We start from the raw sequence: 24,761 nt of genomic DNA, 5'->3' as shown, positions 1-24,761 counted from the left end.
TCCCAAGATGGCTGTGTGTGGAGCTGTGCCTTGCCCCACTTTCACTTTGAAAGGCTTGCCTCCAGCACACACAAAGGAGCCTCAAACTAGTCTTTTCTCACCCAAGACCCCTTGGAGCCTTGACAGGAGAAGGGAAGAATTTTCCAGAACCAGATCTCGGGGTAGTATAGGGAAGCACCTCACATCAAAGGCTAGCGCCAGCTTTCACCAGCTTTAAATAGTGGACCTCCAGAGACACTCATCAGTACATTTGTGGACATTACAGTAGAAGGACTTCTTTGTTCACCATAGAACTGATCTGCTGGTTCCAGAGGACTGCCTGCTGCTAGAGGACTGCCTTGCTCTCTTAGAAGGAAGATTGGACTCTTACTCCCAGGCTAACCTGAGTGACTCTAGGGGTCAGTTTGTTGACCTCATGTCTGAGCTACAGGGACACAGCAGTCTCTGGAGGCCTCCCTGCAACCTCTCAGCTGGCCTGATGCTGTGGAACTGCATATGGACCTATCTGAGCCCTGCTGGCCTCTGCTGGAGAGAGTTCTTGATCCCCAAGAGGTGCCTCCCCAGGTCCTGGACACTCGACCCTTTAAAGGCATCAGATTAGCTCCTCCTAAGATAAAAGGTGAAATATTGAAGTTTGCGCTCTTTGGGCCTGTTTACGCTGAGACTCTACCGCCCACGAAAACTGCCAATGTGAAGCTCCGGGGAACCTAACTCTTTGCGCTACAGCGACCACTAGCGATGACCAGAAACACAAGATCTGTACTTCACGCTACTGCAATGTCTGTGGTGACCGCCATTGCAAAGCTCCAACAATGAGTGCCTGTGACTCCTGACCACCTATCCGCGCTACAGTGACATCATCGTGTGCCGCCCGGACTACTGTTAACACTACAGTGATGATCATCTGCAACACTCTCCCTGCTCCTTGTGGCCTCCTCCACCATGAATGGAACTCTTTGCGCCGGGCTTTGAGAATGTTACTTTTTCAGCAGAACTAACCTATACCCTGTATCCGACCCACGCTCCATCACAGTCAGCCTTAACTTGCGACTTTCCCCTGGTATAGCATGACCAGATGACCGTGAGTGGCGATTTGTGCTTTTAGACGCTTTGTTCACATAAAAGTTACATACCTAAGGTTCTAGTGATTGAATGTTTATTGTTCTGGTATAGTTCTATTTATTAATATGTACTCTAATTTTCGAAATTGATTTGGTATTTTTCTTTCGTTTTGATTTCACTTATTACTATTTGTGTACATCATAAATACTTTACACATTGCCTCTATGTTAAGACTGACTGTTTTGTGCCAAGATACCAGAGGGTTAAGCACAGGGTAATTCAGTGACATTTTTTGCTTGTCTGCATGGGCTTTTATCCACATCAATCAATAACTCAATTTTTTACACTCATTGACTCAAGTCTATACATTCTTGAGGTTGAGCCTGCTCCTGATTTTCAGTTTTCCCTAAAATGTTTTGAAAGCAAGTATACAAAATCCTTCAACCAAACAACTCACAACTTATCGCTGACTGTGGGTGCTCGAAATTTAGCCTCAGGCAGTGCATAGGTTATAGTCAACCTCATAGATGCCACTCAAAAATCTTGCCACTTATCATTGTTTTTAAAGATTTCTGGTAAGGTGATACCATTATTCCTTAATGTTCAGAGAAAAAGTTGAAAAGTAGAGTTAAAAAAACAACATTTAAAAGGGTAAACGAGGCGAGTTAAATAAGTTCTGGCTAACATATATGTCTATTCAAAATATAAAACTGTAGAGAAGAAAATGTTAAAATTTCATTACTATCTTTGTGAATTGTACGGAGACATTAACATTTACCTCAACTTCTAGCTGTTGCCCTATATTCATCCCTAACTCAAACATTACTCCCTTATACCATGTTTCTCGGCCTCATTTGCTACCCTCCTAATTCTGTGTTTCAGTTTGTGGAGCGTATGTAAATGTCATGATATAGATGTGAGGACAATCAGGGTCTACTGCTTGAACATCCACATTTCGCCTTCCAACATCTTAAAATCTAGATATTAAGTTCAGTTGAGTGCTGGTGGAGGTCATGCAAGAAGAGAGTAATCCTACCTGAGTTCTCTGGTAGCATAGTCATTGATATGTTTTCTGACCCTGTGAAAAATGAATTGCTAGCTTCCCTTTCTTCATCCTGGAACTGACAAACTCCGGTCTTAACTTAAAATATCCTATTAGGTATGTCCTAAAGACAGCTTTAGCTGTCTTGCCAGTCTCATGTCTTCCAAAAACAATCATACAAAAAAGGGGCTCCCAAACAACACCCTTTCACCATTGGTCTGTATACATATCACTCAAATTATGCTCCATCCGACCCCTGCCGAACGTATAGTTCAGCAGACCATCCCACTCTAGCCATTAGATGCTTTCACTTTGGATAACTGCAAATTTTCCTTGCACATGTACACATACACCTAAAAAGTAGTTCCCCTAAATTGTTAGACACTTGTACTACCCAATGATTGATAGACCCTATGTATAGTAGGGTTACATCAACTATTTTCATAACTCTCAAGACATTTATTGTAAAATACAATGTTCATTCCCCCAATAAAAAAGATTTGGTATATTTATTTATCCTACTGAAAATGAGCACAAGTCATTAGAGTAGCTAAAGTGTTTATGCAGATTTTTAGGTTGAAACCACACAGGTTTGTTATTGACATTTCAACCACTTGAGATATCCTTCTAGTAACTAAATCACCCATATTGGAATGCTGAACCAGCATCAGCAGTATTCAGGAAACACTCATCTCAACTCAATCATAAAGCATACACCCACTGAAACATAATTGGCTATTGAAGCGTACTTGTACTTAACACTGAATAAAAGTTCCTATAAATTGTAGTGTGATCACAATATTCTTTAAAAAAAGAAAATCATTTTTTTAAAATCTGTAATTTTTGTACTCAATATTATGAAAATAAATGAGCCCTCGATTCACTTAATCAACAAGAACCCCCTATCAATAGTGGGATTCTTAATTCATATAAAACACATAGATAAACTTAAAAAAGATCTCACTCAGAGTCCCTGAAACACTCAAACAATGATACTACTATAACATGCAGCGCAAACAAGTCAATTTATTTCTTTAGTACATGTGAATATTATTAAAACACAAATAATATGAGACGCGCGACCACGCCGATCAAGATGGCCACCGAGTGACGAGCTCCGCGGCATTTTCGCGATTTAACGAGGATTTTGAGTCGGTTTTCGCCGCAAATTGAGGTCGCTGCATCGTGGTGGGGCTCACCTGCATTGTGGGCGACTTTTGGGGAGTTTCTGTACGGAGTAAGTCGTGTTTTTTCCCCCCTGGTTCCAGCTTCCACCACTGCCTCAAGGTACAGCCTGGATTGTTAGTCAGGAGGGGCGGAGTAGTCTTCAGGAAAGGGCCTGGCTTGGGCCTAGCCACTCCCCCAGTCTGGTTTAGCTGCTGCACCAGCTATTTCTTGCTTGTTTTCATAGCTTTTGCTTAGACATTAACTACTTGGCTTATATATATTATTATTCTGCCTCATTATATACAAAATGGAAAATAAAAGTACAATTAATAATAGAAGAAGGCAGTAAGTTTCTCCGTCACCTGCAAAATCTAAAGTGGTGGAGTCTTCTGAGCCCTCACTTTCTTTAATATTGGAGGAAATTCAAGCACTTCGTGTCAATACAGATACCATTGCTTCGGAAATCAAAAATGTCCGCAAAGAAATGGCTAGCCTATCAATGAAAATATCTGATAATTCCATCAAAATTCAGTATAATAAAGCAAAAATTGATGCTTTTACTCCACTTGTTGGTAACATTTCACCTCTCTGCACAGCATTATTGGACTTGGAAAATCGCAATAGACAGTCTAATCTAGGTATATTTAATTTACCTGAAGATGTTGAGGGAAATAATTGTAGATTATATTTAGAGGGTCTATTGCCTAGCCTTTTACAAATTACATTTCCAGAAATGTTTGAAATTGATAAGGCTCATAGGATTCCCTCACATAGAGGAACTCTCTACATACAAAGCTGCGACAAATGATTTTTAAAGTCCTTCGACATCAACATTTGGTATTAATCCGAAAAGCAGCTGGGGAAATACCTTCACTGATGGTAAATGGAAATAAAATATTTATTCATCAAGACTTTGCCAGAGAAACTGTCTCAACTCGGAAAGAATTCACTTCAATTCGTCCTCAACTGTGAAGTCTAGGCTACAAATATGGTCTCTTTGATCCATCGACGATGCGCATTTGGAAAGATAACTTCTCAAAATCTTTTCAACGTCCTGAGTATTTAAAACATTTTTTAGATCGCCAGTCACAGCTCTCTATGGATACTAATGACTTTGCCACGTGATTTTTATCTGACCAGCCACGGCCGGTGGTAGGTGTAACTGCAGGGCGGTGACGTAGGGAGGGGGAGGGGCAGGGTGGGGAGTTGTGATATATGGATTACGGAGTTTAACAGGTGGAACAATAAATCTCCTCGTATTTGTTATAAAAAGTTGAAAGTACCTAAACGTAATGCTGGTTTTGGTATCCCTGACTTTTTTCCTTATCATAAAGCTTTTATTTTACAACAAAGTTCGTTATGGTTTAATCAGTCATTTCGACATAATCCTCCTGCGTGGTTATGTATTGAGAAATCAATAGTTAATCCATTTCCGCTACCTACCTTGTTGACTATGTGTAATAATACTAAACTTTTCCGTAGTTCAGTTATTATTAAATCTACTAAAATGTTATTTAATGATCTTGATTTAATTTGTCTAATTCCCATGAATAATACTGATGAATTATCGCTATGGTATAGTTGTGTTATTAAATTAGTTTCTGGTCTTCATGGATTAAAGCCATTTTTTTTACCTCAAAGATGTTTACTGCAATAATACCTTTATTGCTTTTGATCATCTCCAAGCAAAATTTGATTTACGCAATTCTGACTCTATTAAGTATCAATTTTTATCTAATTCTATTTTAGACTCTTTCCCAATTGCTATTCCCTCTAATGTTACTGCCGATTTATCAATTTACATTCAAACAATCTCTAAAGTAAAAAATTATCATAGTAATTATCAGATACTTTAGGCAATAATTTAGAAATGATTTCAAATTTTTGGAATAATTAACTTTCGTTTTCTTTAATAATGGATATGTGGAAAGATATTTGGCTTAGTAGTATTTCTGGTTGGTTACCTGTTTCAATTTACCAAACCAATTCATATATCTTATATAATCGTTTATGGACTCCATTACGTTTATGTAAGGCTAAACTTTTTCCCTATGCAGATTGTTGGCATGGTAAATCTCATCCAGGTACATAACAACATATGCTTTTTGATTGTCCCTTGGTTTTTAAGTTTTGGTCTGAAATTTGGGTTGTCATTAAAAAGATTTTTAATATTCCTATAGATATTTCTTATCAATTAATAATATGTAAATCTGTGATTTTAACATCAAAGCTATCTGATTTAGAAAACAAATTTTCTAATTTCAGCAGCTTAAAATTCTATCACTTACTGTTGGAAAGGCGTTTCTATGTTATCTGTTCATGCTTGGTGGTCGTGGGTTATTTTTACAAGAAGAGGTGCACAATTATCTATGAATGGGATTACTTACAATTCTTTTGCTTATCAATCTTTTTGGATTCCGGTCGATGTATACCTATCCTCTTAATGTTGTAGTTATAAATTTAATTCTCAGTATACACTATATAGTTTATTTTTATTATATATTATAGTAGCTCTGTATAGATATATTATGCTATAAGTATCGTATTTGTTCCCCCTTCCTTACATTCCCCTCCCATTCCATATCTCTCTTGAGTATGACTGTTGTAATACCTACTGTAATTTTAAGATGACTCATTGTTATTTTATGCATTCTCATCTTGGTATTATTTGATTAACAATAATATTTTTGTATTGTGTTTATTATTTCTCTTTAAACAAAATTCAATAAAATATTTTGAACTCAAAAAACACAAATATTTTAAAAAACACCTATAATAAAACACAATGCATAATTTCAGCATAATTAAAAGCAATACAATTCATTAAATCAGGACATAACATAACATCTCATGACACTTTTACCACAGAGTACCCTAAAAATAGGGAGGACGAACAATGATAGACAGTATGCTCTGTCTTTTAACTCAACAATTCCCTGGGAATAATTTTAGCAAGGTTAGCCTGGATATGTATACTCAATTTTGTATCTACAGGTCCAACTTGTCCTCGGGATAATGTAAAGAAATGCGTTGCGCATTTCAATGGGTATCTGGTCATTCCATCTTTATCAAGACAGTCATTATGTTCACTTTTCTTTGTGTTATACCTTGAATGGAAGAGAGTTGATATTTGCACTTATTCTTGTACTTCTTTTGCAGACTCGAAGAATGGTCTATTTACTGGGCCGCCCTTCTTAAACGTATCCAGGCTAACCTTGCTAAAATTATTCCCATGGAATTGTTGAGTTCGTCCTCCCTATTTTTTAGGGTTCTCTGTGGTAAAAGTGTCATAAGATGTTATGTCCTGATTTTATGAATTGTATTGTGTTTAATTATGCTGAAATTATGCATTGTGTTTTATTATAGGCGTTTTTATAATATTTGTGTTTTAATTATATTCACATGTACTAAAGAAATAAATTGACTTGTTTGCACTGCATGTTATAGTAGTATCATTGCTTGAGTGTTTCAGGGACTCTAAGTGAGATTTTTAAGTTTATCTATGTGTTTTATATGAATTAAGAATTCCACTATTGATAGGGGTTCTTGTTGATTGAGTGAATCAAGGGATAATTTGTTTTTTGTACTGATAGTACTCCACTTCCTTGGTTGCTGACAAGGGGTCTCTCTCTGTTTAAACTCATTATTATCAACCAGCTTTGGCAAATATTTAATCCTATGGAAAACAAGCACAAATAATTAAAATAGCAATAGTGGGTATTCATACTTCTGTACGAAAGCTAGACCCTCTCAGCTTCATGCAGGTAATTTGAAACTTTTGCTTCTGACTTGAGATGGAGCTCTATCACAACAAGTGGAAGTGCAGCTTCTCTTAAGAATGTCAATGCTTTTTCATTTGACTTGTGAGGGACACCTAGTAACGACTTGTGGAACTGCAGCTTCATGAAAGAATTCTAATACTTTTGCATTCAACTTTAGAAGAACACCTAGTGATGACTAAGTGGAACTGCGCCTTGATGAACTAATTTCAATGCTTTTGCCATAAGGCAGTTGGCCTTTTACTGGGACATAAATATAATGCCACTCAAAAAAACTGTTCACCAAATAATATGTTAGAAGGCACTTAACTTAACCAGTAATTGCTAACACATTTATATACCAGGTTGTCTTTACAGGTGTTTCATAGTAATGCAGACATTTATTGAAAGTTGTAATTTTGATTCATCAGCATACACCAACATCAGCTTATGTACTTATCCTATTAAATAAATCACAATTTATTAGAGTAGCAAAAGTGGGTATGTACATTTGAATGTTGCAGCCACATCCTCTCAGCTTTGTGTAGGACATTTGAAGTAGTTGCATATGACCTGAGAGGGGCATTTGGTAATAGTATGAGATATTACATCTTTATGACAGACTTGTTAAACAGTTGCCTCTGACTTTAGAGGAACATCTAGTAGATTTCAGAAGGGCTAAATTCTTGTTAAAGACAGACCACATTGTTTCTTCTGACTCGAAAAAAAAATGTAATAATCACTTTACTTTTTGTATGTGAAAGGCCAGACTAATTGGCTTTGTCAATGCTTGTTTACACAATTCCCTGTTAATTACATTTCTACTTCTTTCCTGCACTACGGGTCTCCCTCAGTGAATATGAAGATAAATGCTGCTTTTGTTTACATGGACATGCAGGAGTAATTCTACCAGCTGCATGACTCTGTGTTGTTAATGTGGGCAAAATTGCAATACTGTAATGCAAATATTGGAATGGAGGCCAAATGCAATTGGCAAACAACTCCAGCAATCCAACATCAGGTGCCAGTATTGTGTTTACAGAATGTATAATATATATATATCGTACATACCGGGTTGTAGTGCTTATTTTGCAAAAAAGTAAGTGCCAGGGCTCTCGTCAGGAGGCCATTGAACCTTTTGCCACACATTGTCCCTGCCAGTGCCGCTAATGATAGTAACAACACAAGTACTAACCTTCACACTCCTACAAGTGTGACAAATCGGACTATTTCAGGCCCCCAATGCTATAAGAATGACTTGGTTGGCATCTATTATTCATTTGTAATGCATATTGATTTAATAATTAACTGGTGTTGTGTCATCTCTATATAAGCCAAACAGCACCATAGACCCCGGTGCTGACCTGTACCAAGCACCGGAAACCACTGGGTCAAATTAAGCACTGCCAAGTTTCTTGTACCCCAGCTGCTAGCGCTGGTTTTTATTTGCATTTTGGTGCTTGTATTACGTCATTTAAACCAACACTACCAGCATGAAAATAAAAACGAATTCCTGTGTTTCTTTACAAATAACTTACATTGGGTGTATTTGATATCTGACATTGGTCGGCACGATTTCTTCTAAATCTCAGAAAAAATACTTTCAAAGCTACCGTAGCCTTTACATAATTTCTGTGAATTTCTTCGACCTAACACCAGTCATTAACACTCCACAGTTTATACCATACAAACGGCTTTTCTGCTCGCCTTCGCTTGCATAGATCAATTAGAACATTGAGGTCAACCTCAATGGGTTTGTGAATACTTGTTTTAAGAATGAGGGGCTTACAGATAATGCACTTTTATCAATTAAAACGTTTAGAGGAGGTTGAATGAATGGCTGCTGAATTGTTAATATAAATGTGTTTTTTTTCAGTTTACCAGGAAAAGTTTGCAAGTTTACCAATCTATAATTGATTTCAGCGCTGTCAGAACTCTTTGCTTGACTTGAGTAAGTCAAGGACCCCCAGACACATTCCACCAAGTGCAAGTGAAATGTCAGCCAGAGCTGGAGAGAAGAGGCTTGATGCTGTGCAAAGCCTTGCTTCCAATAAGGTTCAATTGCATGAGGAGACGGTGAATATCATCTTCCTCACTGAACAGTTCTGGAAGCAGAACTGTTTAAAGGGAAATCTGAAATGAATATTGTTAATAAAACAGAACGTACAGGAGAGTGTTATGTTAGTATTTTAAGCCTGCAAGGTTGTTTCAGCTTAAAAAGTTCAGCCAGTACGACCTGCTTCAAGTAAGGACAGTATGTCTGGTTTATGGAATGAAAGAAATCAGTCTAAAATGTGAGGGCCGGTCTTTAACACTCTGACCTCATGTGCTGCTCATTTTGATGTCTGCATTTTTCCTTTGCAGGTTGTACTTCCCGAGCTGGCACCTGTGCACACCTCTGTTCTGACTGTATCTGCCACTGACAGGGACTCGGGGGAGAACGGAATGATTTCCTACCAAATACTTCCCCCTCTCCACGACTGCTCCATTAATCCCATTGACGGTGAGTTACTGGAGTTTAAGAGTTATTGTAACCACAACACATACTGTGCAGGTGCACATTGTTGAGGTTTGTGCATGCTGTGTACAGTCTCAGCTTTTGAATGATATCGTATTTCTATATAAAATTGGAGTTAGATTCAGAAAAAAGTCATGGTGTACACTTGTAAATTATGCATGAATCAAAAAAGAAAGGGGAGGAGGTACGCAGTGTGTAACAAGACATACGTGTGAACAGGGGAGAGGATGTACTCTTACAGCTACAGCGGTCGACTTTGAAGCTAGGGAACCGGTTTCGAGTCTCGGCAGGGATGCTCAACATCCTGTGATTCTGGGCAAATCATTTAATCTCCCCGTGCCTAAAAAGAAAATGAATGTGTCTGTTGCAAAGTCATCCTGTGCCCTGGGCAACCCCCAACTTTTTGCTGACTGGAACTGGTGTTAACTGACTCTGACTGACCATGGGCTCTGTTTAACCAGGCCCAGGGCCAGTGCCAAGCTAAAAGGAATACATTAGAATGCAGTTAAGATACCCAACATACATTAGGGTACACTATAGTATGGTGGGGTACCCCTGTAATTGGCATGACCTACCCCATAAGCCCCTAGTATGTATGAGGGCAGGGGATTGAAACTACCTAGAAGTCTCCAGTATCTGGGGGCATGGCAGTTTAGAGGCCAGCAGATTTTCTGCACTAGCATGTGTGCAGTGCTGAAGCCTGACGTCAGTTTAAAAGCATCCTTGGTGGCCAGGACAGCTTTTAAACCTTAAATTGTGCCCAAACTCGACTTTCGGGGTAGGGGCCCTTAAAAATGAAAAACCTACCATGTTTTTGCATATTGGGGACCCCCAGGGTCACCCCTAGGTATCCCAGGGGTGGGGGGTCCGTTATCTATAAAGTACACCCTTATAAAATTAGTTTTTATATGCCTGGGTAAAGTGAAATTTTTGCATTTCACTCCCCACATTGTGTTAAAGAGCTGCTCAAATTCGACTTTGATGCTAGAATAATTGGGTAAGGATAATCTGCATGATTTCTGCAGATTCAGAACCCCTGAAGTCTCCCCTAGTTGCACAGGGGGTGGGTGTCCTGTAGAAATTAGGGAAACACTTATTACATATGGTTTTAAAAGCCCTGGTTCTTTAAAAGTGGCCCAAGTCATTTTCCCCATTGCAAACCCCATGGCCCATAGGTTAACATGGTAGGAAGTGATTGATTAATAAATATTGATAGAAGAGGACTAGCTGGACCATTCAAAGACTTCCCAGAATGGTAGTAGTAAATCCAAAAATATGATATTGTTGAATTTCTCCAAAAGTGTACATACAAGAAGGTTTGAAACTTTCTTGTTTGTAAGTCCAAATTCAGCCTTTCAGTGGTCTGCCCTGATTGGTCAGAGTTAAGTGGATTAGCCAGGCTGCTGGGAGGGCAGTGTGCTGATATATAGGAATGCCAGGCCAGGAGGTGGCATCGTAAACTATGCTCTTCAAAGGCAGAGGGGAGGGCTGGAATTCAGTCCACTCTGCCAGTCTTGACCCAGAGTCAAGGCTAGGCTTAAGGAAGGTATGTGCAGATGGTAGGGGGAGAGTCCATGGAAAAAAAGCCATCCCAGGGGGTGTGTTTAGCCAGCAGGCTGGAAAATCAGCCATTATGGATTTGGAAGAATGATGCACTCTGGGACAAGCTAATGCCACACATAACTATGAGGAGTTGCCATGCTCTCATTTGTCAGCAGTGACCTGGTGCCTGATCCAGAGAATTTTGAATAAGTATCTGAGAGGGACAGAGCCCTCCAGATCAGCTTCTTGAAACTTACTGAAGCAAGAAGTGCCCTGCTGAAAAACTATTTTTCTGTGCAAGGAACTCTAAGGCCTGACCTCTGAAGACTGCACCAAGTAAAACTGCAGCCCTGTGGATTACCTTGCTGCCACAGGACTCAAGAGTTGAACTCCCTGCAAGCTACAGGTTAACATAGCTCACCTGGACAGCCCCACAAAGAATTCAAAGCCTGGAGTACCAGTGGAATTGTAAGGGTTTTGTTCAAGTGGATTAAGGAATTGAAGTTTCACACTTTCAAGGACCCTCTTGGAGATTCAAGAACCTTGGATTGTGTGTTGGATACTTTGGGACCCGCAAGCAAAACTCCAGGAAGGTGTTCTAATTGGACCCCGCTTGCTGAGAAGGCGGCCCACTACACCGGTGAGAATTCTTCAGAACAATTTATAAAGGTGTGTCCCTGACTGAGAAAATGAAATGACTTAAAGGGGCGCTGTTGGTTACTAAGCACTAGAAAGTGGCTAATCTTTAAAAATTGATATCTCTGGTTCCCTACAGGGGATTATTTTCGTTTTGGTGTAATTTAAAAGATAAAAATATTACCTATTTTTATAAATTGGTGTTGGATTTTTACTTTGTGTTGTGTCTTAATTATTTACTGAAATGGTGTTTTTAAATGCTTTACATACCTGTCTTTGAAGTTAAGCCTGTCTGCTCGCAGCCACGTTACCAAGGGTTGAGCAAAGGAATAATTTTCTAAGACCTATGCTAGGTCCTATCATGTGTTAGTGGCCTTACTGCCAGTGGCAGACCTACATTTGCCCCTACCAATAACCCACTTTCCAACAGTGTCCATCTGTAACGAAACTGGTGCTCATGTAAAGGGCTCTGATACCTGATACGTTCCAAAAGGTATGTAGACTTTGCATGCCCTTAAGCTGGGCTTCAGTCCACTCTGACAGTCTTGACCCAGAGTCAGGGTTAGGCTTAGGGAAGGTATGTGCAGATGGTAGGGGGAGAGTCCATGGAAAAAAGCCACCCCAGGGGGTGTGTTTACCCAGCTCTTACCTCTTGCTGGAATATCAGCCATTATGGATTTGGAAGAATGATGCACTCTGGGACAAACTAATGACACACTCTACAGGATGTGGTCGTAACTATGAGGAGTTGCCCTGCTCTCATTGGTCAGCAGTGACCTGATGCTTGACCCAGAGCATTTTGAATAAGTATCTGAGAGGGGCAGAGCCCTCCAGATCTGGTGCTTGAAACTTACTGAAGCAAGAAGTGCCCTGCTGAAAAAGATTTTTCTGTGCAAGGAACTCTAAGGCCTGACCTCTGAAGACTGCACCAAGTAAAACTGCAGCCCTGTGGATTACCTTGCTGGCAAAGGACTCAAGAGTTGAACTCCCTGCAAGCTACAGGTTAACAGAGCTCACCTGGACAGCCCCACAAAGAATTCAAAGCCTAGAGTACCAGTGGATTTGTAAGGGTTTTGTTCAAGTGGATTAAGGAATTGAAGTTTTACACTTTCAAGGACCCCCTTGGAGATTCCAGAACCTTGGATTGTGTGTTGGATACTTTGGGACCCGCAAGCAGAACGCCAGGAAGGTGTTCTAACTGGATCCCGCTTGCTGAAGAAGGCGGCCCACTATAGTGGTGAGAATTCTTCAGAACAATTTATAAAGGTGTGTCCCTGACAGAGAAAATGAAATGACTTAAAGGGGCGCTGTTGGTTTCTAAGCACTAGAAAATTACTGTTCTTTTAAAATTGATATCTCTGGTTCCCTACATGGGATTATTTTCTATTTGATCTCATTTAATAGATACAAATATTACCAATTTTATAAATTGGTGTTGGATTTTTATTTTGTGTTGTGTCTTAATTATTTACTGAAATGGTGTTTTTAAATGCTTTACATACCTGTCTTTGAAGTTAAGCCTGTCTGCTCGCAGCCACTTTACCAAGGGTTGAGCAAAGGAATAATTTTCTAAGACCTATGCTAGGTCCTATCATGTGTTAGTGGCCTTATTGCCAGTGACAGACCTACATTTGCCCCTACCAATAACCCACTTTCCAACAGTGTCCATCTGTAAAGAAACTGGTGGTCATGTAAAGGGCTCTGATACCTGATACGTTCCAATAGGTATGTAGACTTTGCGTGCCCTGAAGCTGGGTTTCAGTCCACTCTGCCAGTCTTGACCCAGAGTCAGGGCTAGGCTTAGGGAAGGTGTGTGCAGATGGTAGGAGGAGAGTCCATGAAAAAAAGCCACCCCAGGGGGTGTGTTTAGCCAGCTCTTACCTCCTTGCTAGAATATCAGCCATTATGGATTTGGAAGAATGATGCACTCTGGGACAAACTAATGCCACACTCTACAGGATGTGGTCGTAACTATGAGGAGTTGCCCTGCTCTCATTGGTCAGCAGTGACCTGGTGCTTGACCCAGAGAATTTTAAATAAGTATCTGAGAGGGGCAGAGCCCTCCAGATCTGGTGCTTGAAACTTACAGAAGCAAGAAGTGCCCTGCTGAAAAAGATTTTTCTGTGCAAGGAACTCTAAGGCCTGACCTCTGAAGACTGCACCAAGTAAAACTGCAGTCCTGTGGATTACCTGGTTGCCAAAGTTCTCAAGAGTTGAACTCCCTGCAAGCTAGAGGTTAACAGAGCTCACCTGGACAGCCCCCCAAAGAATTCAAAGCCTGGAGTACCAGTGGATTTGTAAGGGTTTTGTTCAAGTGGGTTAAGGAACTGAAGTTTCACACTTTCAAGGACCCTCTTGGAGATTCCAGAACCTTGGATTGTGTGTTGGATACTTTGAGATCCGCAAGCAGAACGCCAGGAAGGTGTTCTAACTGGACCCCGCTTGCTGAAGAAGGCGGCCCACTGCAGTGGTGAGAATTCTTCAGAACAATTTATAAAGGTGTGTCCCTGACAGAGAAAATGAAATGACTTTAAGGGGCGCTGTTGGTTTCTAAGCACTAGAAAGTGACTAATCTTTAAAAATTGATATCTCTGGTTCCCTACATGGGATTATTTTCGTTTTGATGTCATTTAAAAGATAAAAATATTACCAATTTTATAAATTGGTGTTGGATTTTTATTTTGTGTTGTGTCTTAATTATTTATTGAAATGGTGTTTTTAAATGCTTTACAAACCTGTCTTTGAAGTTAAGCCTGTCTGCTCGCAGCCACGTTACCAAGGGTTAAGCAAAGGAATAATTTTCTAAGACCTCTGCTAGGTCCTATCATGTGTTAGTGGCCTTATTGCCAGTGGCAGACCTACATTTGCCCCTACCAATAACCCACTTTCCAACAGTGTCCATCTGTAACGAAACTAGTGCTCATGTAAAGCTCTCTGATACCTGATACGTTCCAATAGGTATGTAGACTTTGCGTGCCCTTAAGCTATGGCTGATAATAAAATGTATTGGTAAAGACAATAGCATAGGCATAGGCATGCAAACACAGGCATATAAAAATGATCTCTTGTCCTGCGTAAACCAAGGTCTGCAGGTAGGTAAGTAGGTGTCTCCCAATAAAAGACCCTCATACACGTGTTTCTCTTGTATCTCGTAGCGGTATATGATGTGTCCCCGCTCATTTAAACACGTGAGTGCGTAATCCTTGGGTCAGTTTTTTGTGTGTGCACCCTCCGCCAGGAGGCTTTACCTTTGGTTAAGGCAGTAGTGATCGTGGAAAGGTGAGTGAAAAGTGGTGATATATTTAAAATTGCCCAGAACAGCCAGAGAGATTAACTTTAATGAGTCTGGAGTTGGACAAATATGAGTTTAATTTGTGCCGCTACGGAATCGGTTATGAATTCTAGCGCACTCCATTAGTGTAATAAAAAGGTCGACATGTTTCAGCCTTGGTCGCCAAATGGTCAGTAGGCTTTCTTCAGGACCAATAAAGGTGCAGTTAATAAAAAAGGTGAAAGAATAGGTAAATTTATAACCTGATTCTTCGGGTAGTAGAAGGTCGCATTGTACCTGTGGGGAGAAGAAAAACGTACACACAACAACGTATAGGGAAGGGGGGTAGGGGGAGACATACAGTTATGTACAATAGTACAGAATTTTTTGTCCACTGATTTGTACAAGAAACTACAAAATGGCAATACTTAGGTGCAGAATCACGGTCATTTCAGGCGTCAACTTGCTCATTCTCATGCCTTGGTAAAGAATGGTGATTTTGCTATACTGTAGTGTGGTGCCCATAGCTGTAATTTTATCCGTGTCACACTTTCCTTGAGAATGTGGGTGATTTTGGTGATGACATGCTTATTCGCTATAAGGTGATGGTCATGTGCTCTTACTTTAAGTGACCATTATGTTGGCTATGGAGTGATTCTGACCAACTCCCTAAAAATGTTTTTCGTGACTTTTTAGGACAGTCTCTATCACGATCTGGTCATGTGACTATGACTCGTATTGTGAACAAATTATTGGGTGCATGTGGTTTTTATAACCAGTTGCGCTCTAGGTTTGGTTTGGTTATTGGAGCAGAGTATTAAAACAAGTGATGTTAAATTCTCGAGCCTACCTCTACGCTTTGCAGCTTTTTGCTTCTTCGGGGAGGGAGGGCGTAAAGAGGGAGGTTGTACTGTTGGGAGGTGGAGAGGTCAATAGTTAGTTTGGTTTAAAAAATAGTATTACTACTTGCGGTTTTAATCCTCGATGGCCGGTGATTCCACTTGTTACCTCAATCCTTAGCCTCTATTCCCGCAGCATGTGCTGTCTCTGCCACTCTTCACCCGGAACTCAATGTGAGTTGATTCCGGTTCGTTCTTTAAAAGAATCAAATTCATAGACATGGACGAGATATTTTGGTTCTCGTTATTAATGATTATATCCACGATAATATCGCGTTTGCTACAAGAAGTATACTAAATGCTTCGAGAGGTTGGGAAAAATATAATTTAAAAATATAATTTAAAAATAATTAAAACAGATTTATTTCGATATTCATTCTGTTTCTATATTTTCAATTGTGGTGGAATGAGTTGGTGATGACATTTGGTTAGGGGGTTATTGAGATGTTCGTTTATTTAGGGCTACTATTCAGTATTTGTTTTGCATTCTTTACAGTGGCGGCTGGAATTTTGGGATAGCGAATTTCATCGATGTAGTTCAATAAAGTGGATTTAAATCACTTGTTCAGGGACAGCCATAGAATAGAATCGTTGAGCCCACTGATATCTGTTTTTAATCTATGGACCCAACGTTGTTCCTTTTCAAACAGGATTCTGGTTGCATTCCTGTCTATTGTGTCCAAGGTTTCTAGGATGACCCACTGTAGATCGTTGACAGTGTGGCCTAGTTCTTTGTAGTGGGCGGACATTTTGGTGGTAGTTCTTTTGCAATTCACATTACTGCGATGCTCACATAGTCGTTGCTTTGCTTTTCGACAAGTCATGCCAATGTATCTCATCTGGCACGGGCAGGTGATCATGTAAATGACATGGCTTGTGTTGCAGTTAGAGTGGCGTTTTAGTTTCCAAGTGAAGTTGGGGAGTAGCTGCAATTCTTTTGTGGGTTTTGTGGTCTCACAGGTTACGCAGGTACCACACGGATAATGTGTCGTCGGCGTAGGTAACAATACGCACACCAAAGGGATGGACTATACCTTCTAGAGGTTCCAAATAGGCGTTAAAAATAGTGGGGCTCAGGGAGGAGCCCTGAGGCACCACACAGCTGAGTGGATGTCTAGGGGACACTGTCTCGTCCTCAAACACCTGGAAGAATCGTTCATCGAGGAAGGAGGCTAGCCATTCCAGGGCCGTGCCCGACACGCCCAAACCACTCAGTCGTTGTAATAATGTGGCATGGTTGACCGTGTCGAACGCGGCACTGAGATCAAGTAATATGATGGCGACCTTTCCTCCCTGGTCCAGCACAGCTCTAGCTTCCTCCGTCACTGCCAAAAGGGCAGTTTCAGTTCCGTGCTGAGGGCAGAACCCTGTCTGAAAGGCACGGAAATTTATCGAGCAAACAGGGGACAGATTGGTCAGAAACTGTAGGAGTGATGTCGTCACTGCCAGTAGTAAATGAGGAGTAGATAGCCTGGATTTTCTGGGAGAAAAAAATGGCAAGATCGTTACAGCGAGTTTGTGCGCCGTCTAATGAAGGTCGCTCAGAAGGGGAAGAAATTAAAGATTTAACTATTTTAAAAATTTCCTTAGGGGCATTAGCGGCCAGATTAATTTTCGAATCATAAAAATGGGATTGTGCAGCTTTTATTTCATTTTTATAGAGCTTTATAGCAGCTCTGTGCTCAGCCTTCCTCTGTTGTGAATGGTCCTGCCTCCAAGCTCTCTCCAATTTACGACAAGCTTGCTTCATTGTTCTAAGGTCGGGCGTGTACCAAGGAGCAACTTTGGGTCTTATTATTGATTTCAAGGGGTTCCTGGGGAGGACTTGATCAAGGGTACTGGAGATCCAGTTATCAAAATTAGTCGAGGCGGTGTTAGGATTAGGGTTTGAAGGAGGGACAAAGATAGCATGGACTAGAGTCTCAGAGTGACAGAATGGAGGGGGAGGAACAATGCAAAACAAGGAGAATGGAGGCAAGAGATAGAAGGGAGTGTACAGACAGGGTGGGGGAGGAGAAGAAATGGATGGAAAGAAGTGGGGTGAAAAAACAAGATAGAGTGCAAGGGAGTGAGAGAATAGAAGGAGAGGGAGAGAGAGATAGAATTGTTGATTTAGTAGATGACTTCCTGTGTGCTGGAGCGCCAAGTGCTCGTCATTTCCAGTTTACAGTCTATATTATTGCCCTTTTTAGCCAACACAGGTTTCTTAACCTCACTGTATTCAGCTAAATTCCTCTCTCAAAGTACCGCATTCAGCCTCTCTGAAAATTCTGCACTAAGATCAATGTGCAGGCAGCAAGATAACTGTTATGTGAGCCAGAAACCTAAGCAGTGTGCCAATACCGAGGCCTTTCTTTTAGCCCTCCAAGGCCATTAATCCATTACTGTTTTCGGCACCCTCAAATAACTTTAACTTGATTTAAAGTACAGAGGAATCTAAGTAAAGTCAACCAACAGGGTCTCTGCCAAGTCTGAAAATGTGTAAACAGCAAAGGGCTTTCTTTAGAAATACAAGGCTCCTGAAATGAAGGGGAAAGAAAACCGACCTCTAGATTTACCACGACATGCCGTGACTAGCTCACTTACTCATCATTATAAACACAGAAAATAGTCAAATCAATTTTTGATTTCTTTTGTTGTTCATTCCATAATAGGATAACCTAACAATGGTCATATATTTATTTTTGGCAATTCAACATAGCTGGAACTTATATCAAGGCCATTGAGTGCTTTACATGAGCTCCAAATGAAAATCACACTTTTTTAGGGCTTGGGGAGATTAGGTGATTTTTCACAGGATCACAGGATGTTTCAACAAAGGCAAGGTCTGGCTTCTAGTTCCCCAGTACCAAAGCCAACAGCTTTGGCTGAACCTACTCAAAAGTGACTACAGATGCTTTTCTAGTGTATTTCTCTTCAGTGTGACGGACAAAGATAATGCATAATCAATGGGTTTAGGTTGACAAAAGTACAAACAATCAAATAAGATAAAGTCCAATAACTCAAGCACTGGTCATGGGGTTGATCTATTAGTCATTACAACTAATACAACAATGACTATAGGGGTTAGATACAGACTTTACAAGAGTTGGGACCCATTTGCTACAAGGCATAATATACATCTGGATAATTAGCAGGCGCTACCTGTTGTTGCCTGTTCTCTGGCCTTTTGTTTCACACCCTCTCACCCAGCTATCCCACACATTACTCTTTCAAAATCGGACATGTGTGAGTGGTCATACTGTAATAGAAAAGAACTCATAAAGGGAGTATGAACCTTTAGTAAATGAGATATGACCATTTGTGTGTCTAGTTTTTTACCATAGTTTGCAGTGACACGTTTTGAATCTATCATCTGCAATCATTTTAGCAATGTGGAGACTTGAGTAAATCTGTGGTGGGGTGACGTGTGGGTCACAAAATGTATTTGGTCTTTGGACAAAATCTTGTTTTAAAAATATCGGGAGACAAAAATATCATAAATTCACTAATATAGTGGTTAAAAATATAGTATTTTAAAAAATATTGTAATGTTTTAGTTGCTATATAGATGTTATGTGTTGCTATTGTTTACATTAATGTTTTTAATAATTTTTAGAATATAGCTGTCCATCTGAAGTGATTTCAATGTTTAAAATTAATTTGTAATTGTAATTTATAGTGTTGTAGCAGATTGTTGCGTTTGTAGGGGGATAGGGTGGGAAGTGTATTAAACAATAAATACATATTTAATAAATGTATTTAATTACATGATTAATATTTATTGTGTAATTTTTGTCATACTGTTTTATTTTAATTATATGCTATTTGTGAACTGTTAGGCTTGTTGGGGTACAGGGTGGGAAGTTAATTAATAATCAACAAATAATTATGAATTGTTAATTATTTAATTGATTTTTAATTTTGTAATGTATGGAATACTTATTTATTTCACTTATATTTTAGTTGTGGGCAGCTCGGATTCTAGGGGTGTAGGGTGGGAACTTAAGTAATAGTTCATTTTTTATTAATTCATTATTTAATTGATTTTTAATTATGTAAATTATGGACTACTGATTTATTTTACTTATAACTTAATTGCAGGATGATAGGTTTGTAGGGGTATACGGTGGGAAGTTACTTAAGTAATGATTAACTATTAATTATTATTTTTAAATTGAATATTTTATTGAATCTTAAGTATGTAAATTGTGGGAAACTTATTTGATTTAATTTTATTTTAGTTGCGGGATGCTAGGTTTGTCGGGGTCAAGGTCGGGAAGTTAAGTAATAATGAACAATTAATTATTAATTGTTAATTAATTATTTAATTAATTTTAAATATGTAAGCTATGGAATAGTTCTGTTTTTAGTTCTGTTTTATGTGGGAGCTGCTAGGTTTGTAGGGGTACAGGGCAGTGGTAGAAGTGCATTAAAAGTATGGGAACTGTGCTCAAGAGTGGAATGGGGGGCGGGGTCCTTGATAGTGGGGGTTGGATGGAAGGTGTAGCTAAAAAGAACAAAATATGATGTAATTATTTTAAGTTAAACTAATCGTGAAAGATGCACTAACATTTGTTATGAAACCTCTGTAGGTTAATGTGATCACTGCACATGTCTGAGAATGTACCCAAAGAGCCATAGAATTGAATTCTAGTTGGAGAAATAGTGACTTGTGTGCGTTTAGGGTTATGAGGTGCTAGCCTGTGACAGAAAGCACTGTGATTATGCATGGCATTGTTTTAAATTTGCATTGCACACAGTATAAGACAATCTGCCACAAAATGCATAAAACGATTGGTTCAAGATTTTAAAAAATGATTCCAAAATATAGATCTTAGTAATATGCAGACAGTACCTGTTGCAAACTTGTTTATAATTGTCCTACAAAAAGCACACTCCACAGATCAGCGGTTACCTTACAATACCACTCAAATAAAATGAATCTGTTATCACCAAGCTTTAAGTGACTCCATCAATTAAAGCCAATGCTGGCTTCCGACAAGCCTTTGCAATTGCAGATTTATCAATGGTATACATTTACACTTTCTGGCAAAAATGCGTATTTCTTGTTTAACTATCTGTCCCTCCATCTTTGCAGTACTGGAGACTTGATTCCTTCTATTTCAGCTGAAGAATCTCAAATATTTGTAATCAACTGTCCAGGGACAGTTGTCTTTCAAAATCAAGTATTGGAACTAAAGCATGTTGTGCCCCTGGGATCCCACCCACTTCTACCTCTGGTACAGGGTGGGAAGTAGATTAATTGCTAATTGAATAACAATTATTTATTAATTGATAATTTTGTATTGAATTGTAATTATGTAATGTGATTGTATTTAGTTTTGTAATACATATATGTTTATGTTAATAATTTTGTTTAAGAGCTTCATATTTTTTCTAAATTCATGGGGTTACTCGCATATGTAATGTGTTTGAAACTAAATATTTTCCCTAATCGTGAATAGTAAAATTGACCTCTTCGCAGTTCAACACTTTCCCTACTGTTGCGCTGTTCATAGTGGGAATAGTACATTTCGCCCCTCCAAAGTCCAACACTTTCACTACTGTTGAACTGACTGGAGTCAGAATAATAAATCTCACCCCTCTGAAATCCAACGCTTTCCCTACTGTTGCACAGACAAGACTGAGAATAATAAATGTTGGCCCTTCAAATTCCAACACTGTCCCTACTGTTGTGCTATATGGAGTGGGAATAGTAAATGTCAGCCCGCCAAAATTGAACGCTTTCCGTACTTTTGCCCTGTTCAGAATGGAAATAATAAATTTCAGTCCAACGAAATACAACGCTTCCCTACTGTTTGACAGACTCGAGGACTGGAGTGGGAATAGTAAATTTCACCCCTAGTAAAACGTTTTCTCTACTGTTGCACTGACTGCGGTAGGACTAGTAAATCTAGTACCTCTGAAGTCCAACACTTTCCCTGATATTGTGGTTACTGCAGTAGGAATAGTAAATCTAACCTCTCCAAATTAAAACACTTTTTTGACTGTTGCATAAACTAGAGTGGGAATAGTATATATAGTATTCTTAGACTCATAGTTTTCACAATATTAGTTAAATGGACGTTATTGCATTCATTGTTATTGTTTAAATATTTTATATTATATTTTATAAACTTCAGAAACTCTTTCCCATCTCGGGTGTTCAAAATGGCATTAGTGAAGCAGGACTGGTGCTGGATGGTGTCATGAATGTGAGTGATTATATACTTATCTGACCAGCCTCTTGAGCACCCCCAATGCGTTCATTTCACACACCACTGCATCTAAGTGTGTTTCCTCACTACATCAAAGCCAATGTGTGTTTATGAAGTACAGTACTGAGTTCATTGGATATATCATCTTAGGATTAGCGGTCGAGGCAGACCCAAAGATGGTACATACTATGAAGGTGGCAGCACTACTTTAAATGCCCATAATGGCCCCATATTTTGACACGTTCAATATGAACATAACAACAATTACGGAGCGATCCAACACACCAAAATGAACTAGGTGTACTATATGCACTTAAATCCACACTAGCATGAAATAGTCATGAACTGAAATTCACATAAATCCTTCAAGCAACCAAGAACGCTCTGCTCCATGACATTGTTTTGAATTGGTTTGATCTGCACAAAAACCTGGAACTAACTGTTGACAAGATCCCATATGACATGGGTTCTGCCCTACTTCAGCAGCAACATTTAGATGTCTGTGGCCCGATTGCCTATGCTAATAAAGCACATTCAAGACACGATGTTGACAAATACAAAGGGAAATTGATGCAATAAAATGGGGATGCCAACACGTTCATCTATATTAGTTTGGTCACCGTTTCCATGTCATCTCAGACCCCAAACCTCTGTTGCCTCTGTCCAACCTCCTGGCATCAAAAAGTGGGCTAATTAGTTTGATATTAACTCTGTTGATCTTGACTACGGACCCAGTACAAAAAGTCCTGCTAATTCCTTCCCCCCCCAACACACTGTCTGTAGCACAAGAAGAGGGAAACTCCATTGACAACACGGAAATACATGCCCACCCTGTCACACCGGAAATATGCCCTTTGCAATATCACTAAAGAAAACTGGGCACTAATGCATGCCCTGGTGCCTGCAATATGTCCCCATAGTAGCACAAGAAAATGCTCAGAAACACTTTTTTGAAGGTTACAATCACAAGAGGGGAGCCATTCAGTTTATTGTTCATGTCCTCTGTAAAGTTGAGATACATGTATCGTTTCCACTAACAAATAGTGTAAGAGGGCCCCAAATTGTCATTTCACAGTGCCTGATTCCATGTGTACTGCAACTCACTCCGGAAGGTCACTAGGAAAGTGACAAAATGAAAGCAGTGATTAATTGTAAATTGTGGTTCCTGAACCTTGATTTACTGGTGATATCCCTCATTTCATCATCTGTATTTTACCAAAATGCACAGGGAGAGGGCAGTCTCACCGGAACTATCATGGAAACAGTTTGCTGACCCTCCTAGTGGGTGCAATTGATGCACAAAACATCCTTTTTAGGTCCCGGCTAAGCGCGCGGAAGCGCGTTCTCGCCGAGAACCTATTGTCGCCGTGTCTGCTTCCCAGGAGACAATCCTGGCCGTGCGCATCGCCTTGGAGGCGATTTGAAACTGGCACGCGCCACGCTCGCCATGGCTGTCTCCTGGGAAGCGCAAACATACACAGGCACACCTACCCCTGCACGCATGCGCACACACACACGAGCGCACATACACGCACGCACACAGAGACACTCTCCCCCCACCCGTCGCACACAGAGACACACACACAGGAGCGCACATACACGCACACATACAGAGACACCCCCGCCGTCGCACACATACAAACACACACACGCGCACACACACACACACACACACACACACACACACGAGCGCCCCCCAAGGCCCACTTACCGCCAATCCGGTGTTCTGTCGCCTCCGCGGGGCTCTCCCTCAGGCATGGGAGCCCCGGGTCACCACTGCTCCTCAGACCAGGAACTCCGTGGGCGTGGGCTTCGCGCACAAGACGGAAGTCCCGCCCCCACGCTAGGTTTCGTTTTCGAGTGCGCGCGCACATAACTTTTTTTTTCTTCGGTGCCCGGGCCTGGGTCCCAATCCGACCCTGATTGTTTGTGTTCCTTTCTAAAAGATTGGAGGAATTGACACGCTGTGCCTTAATTTCTTGGTTGCCACACAAGCCACATAATATCGAGGAAACGACTGGCATCGTTCCAAAGACCTGTTTCCGTCAGGTTTGTTTCTTCCTTTTGGGTCTGATGCATCGTTAAAAGTGCACTGGGAGATTCGTCCTCGTTGTTCAGCAAATTGGTGGGAGCCTTTAAATTAATGGTTGGGAAATTATACCCCATAAACTCCACAAACGTTTTTTTTTTACCTCCGGTTGAACCCTGGTTTTTTTTCTAAGAAGTTATCGTAATATTTATAAAATAAATGGGTCAAAAAACAAAACGGCGTACGCATCTCAGTATCTTAGCGCAACAATTAAGAGCTTAAAACGGTAGTAGCGACCTGCTGGCGGAATGTTTGCCCCTTCTGCGGGGGGAATGATTAAAGCCTCGTGCCCCCAGCCCTGAAGTGTTCGATAGTTCGTGTTTTTGTTCTTTTTTTTGTCATCTAGAAAAACCCAATTTGCACAAGCAAATACACGGGCTCAATTATAAAACCGGGGGTCAACAGGAGTTAGCAGAAAGCAAGAGGTTAGACAGCTGAAGCAACAGACTTGTGTTTAAACTGCAGCACAGGTGATCCTGAAAGGAAGCTGTAAATCGCAGAATTCAATGGTTTTTCGCGCGGAGGGCGGGCGTGAACAGAGGCGGAGGCCCAGGGAAACTCTTTGAAGCTTTTGGCC

At 40.2% G+C, this 24,761-nt stretch overlaps 1 protein-coding gene across 1 annotated transcript in view; it reads left to right on the top strand.

The window, feature by feature from the left end:
• The window catches only part of DCHS2 (dachsous cadherin-related 2), a 499,472-nt gene that overhangs the window by 461,307 nt on the left and 13,404 nt on the right, over window positions 1–24,761 (top strand). Inside the window, exon 18 of the mRNA XM_078677916.1 lies at window positions 9,394–9,532. Within this exon, the coding sequence (XP_078534042.1) occupies window positions 9,394–9,532 (139 nt within the window). The remainder of the gene's footprint in view (window positions 1–9,393; window positions 9,533–24,761) is intronic.

The sequence above is a fragment of the Lissotriton helveticus genome, chromosome 2_1 (genome assembly GCF_964261635.1).
Source record: "Lissotriton helveticus chromosome 2_1, aLisHel1.1, whole genome shotgun sequence".
NCBI lineage: Eukaryota > Metazoa > Chordata > Amphibia > Caudata > Salamandridae > Lissotriton > Lissotriton helveticus.
Note: the sequence above shows the minus strand (reverse complement) of the source record. Positions and strands in the feature narration are given on the sequence as shown.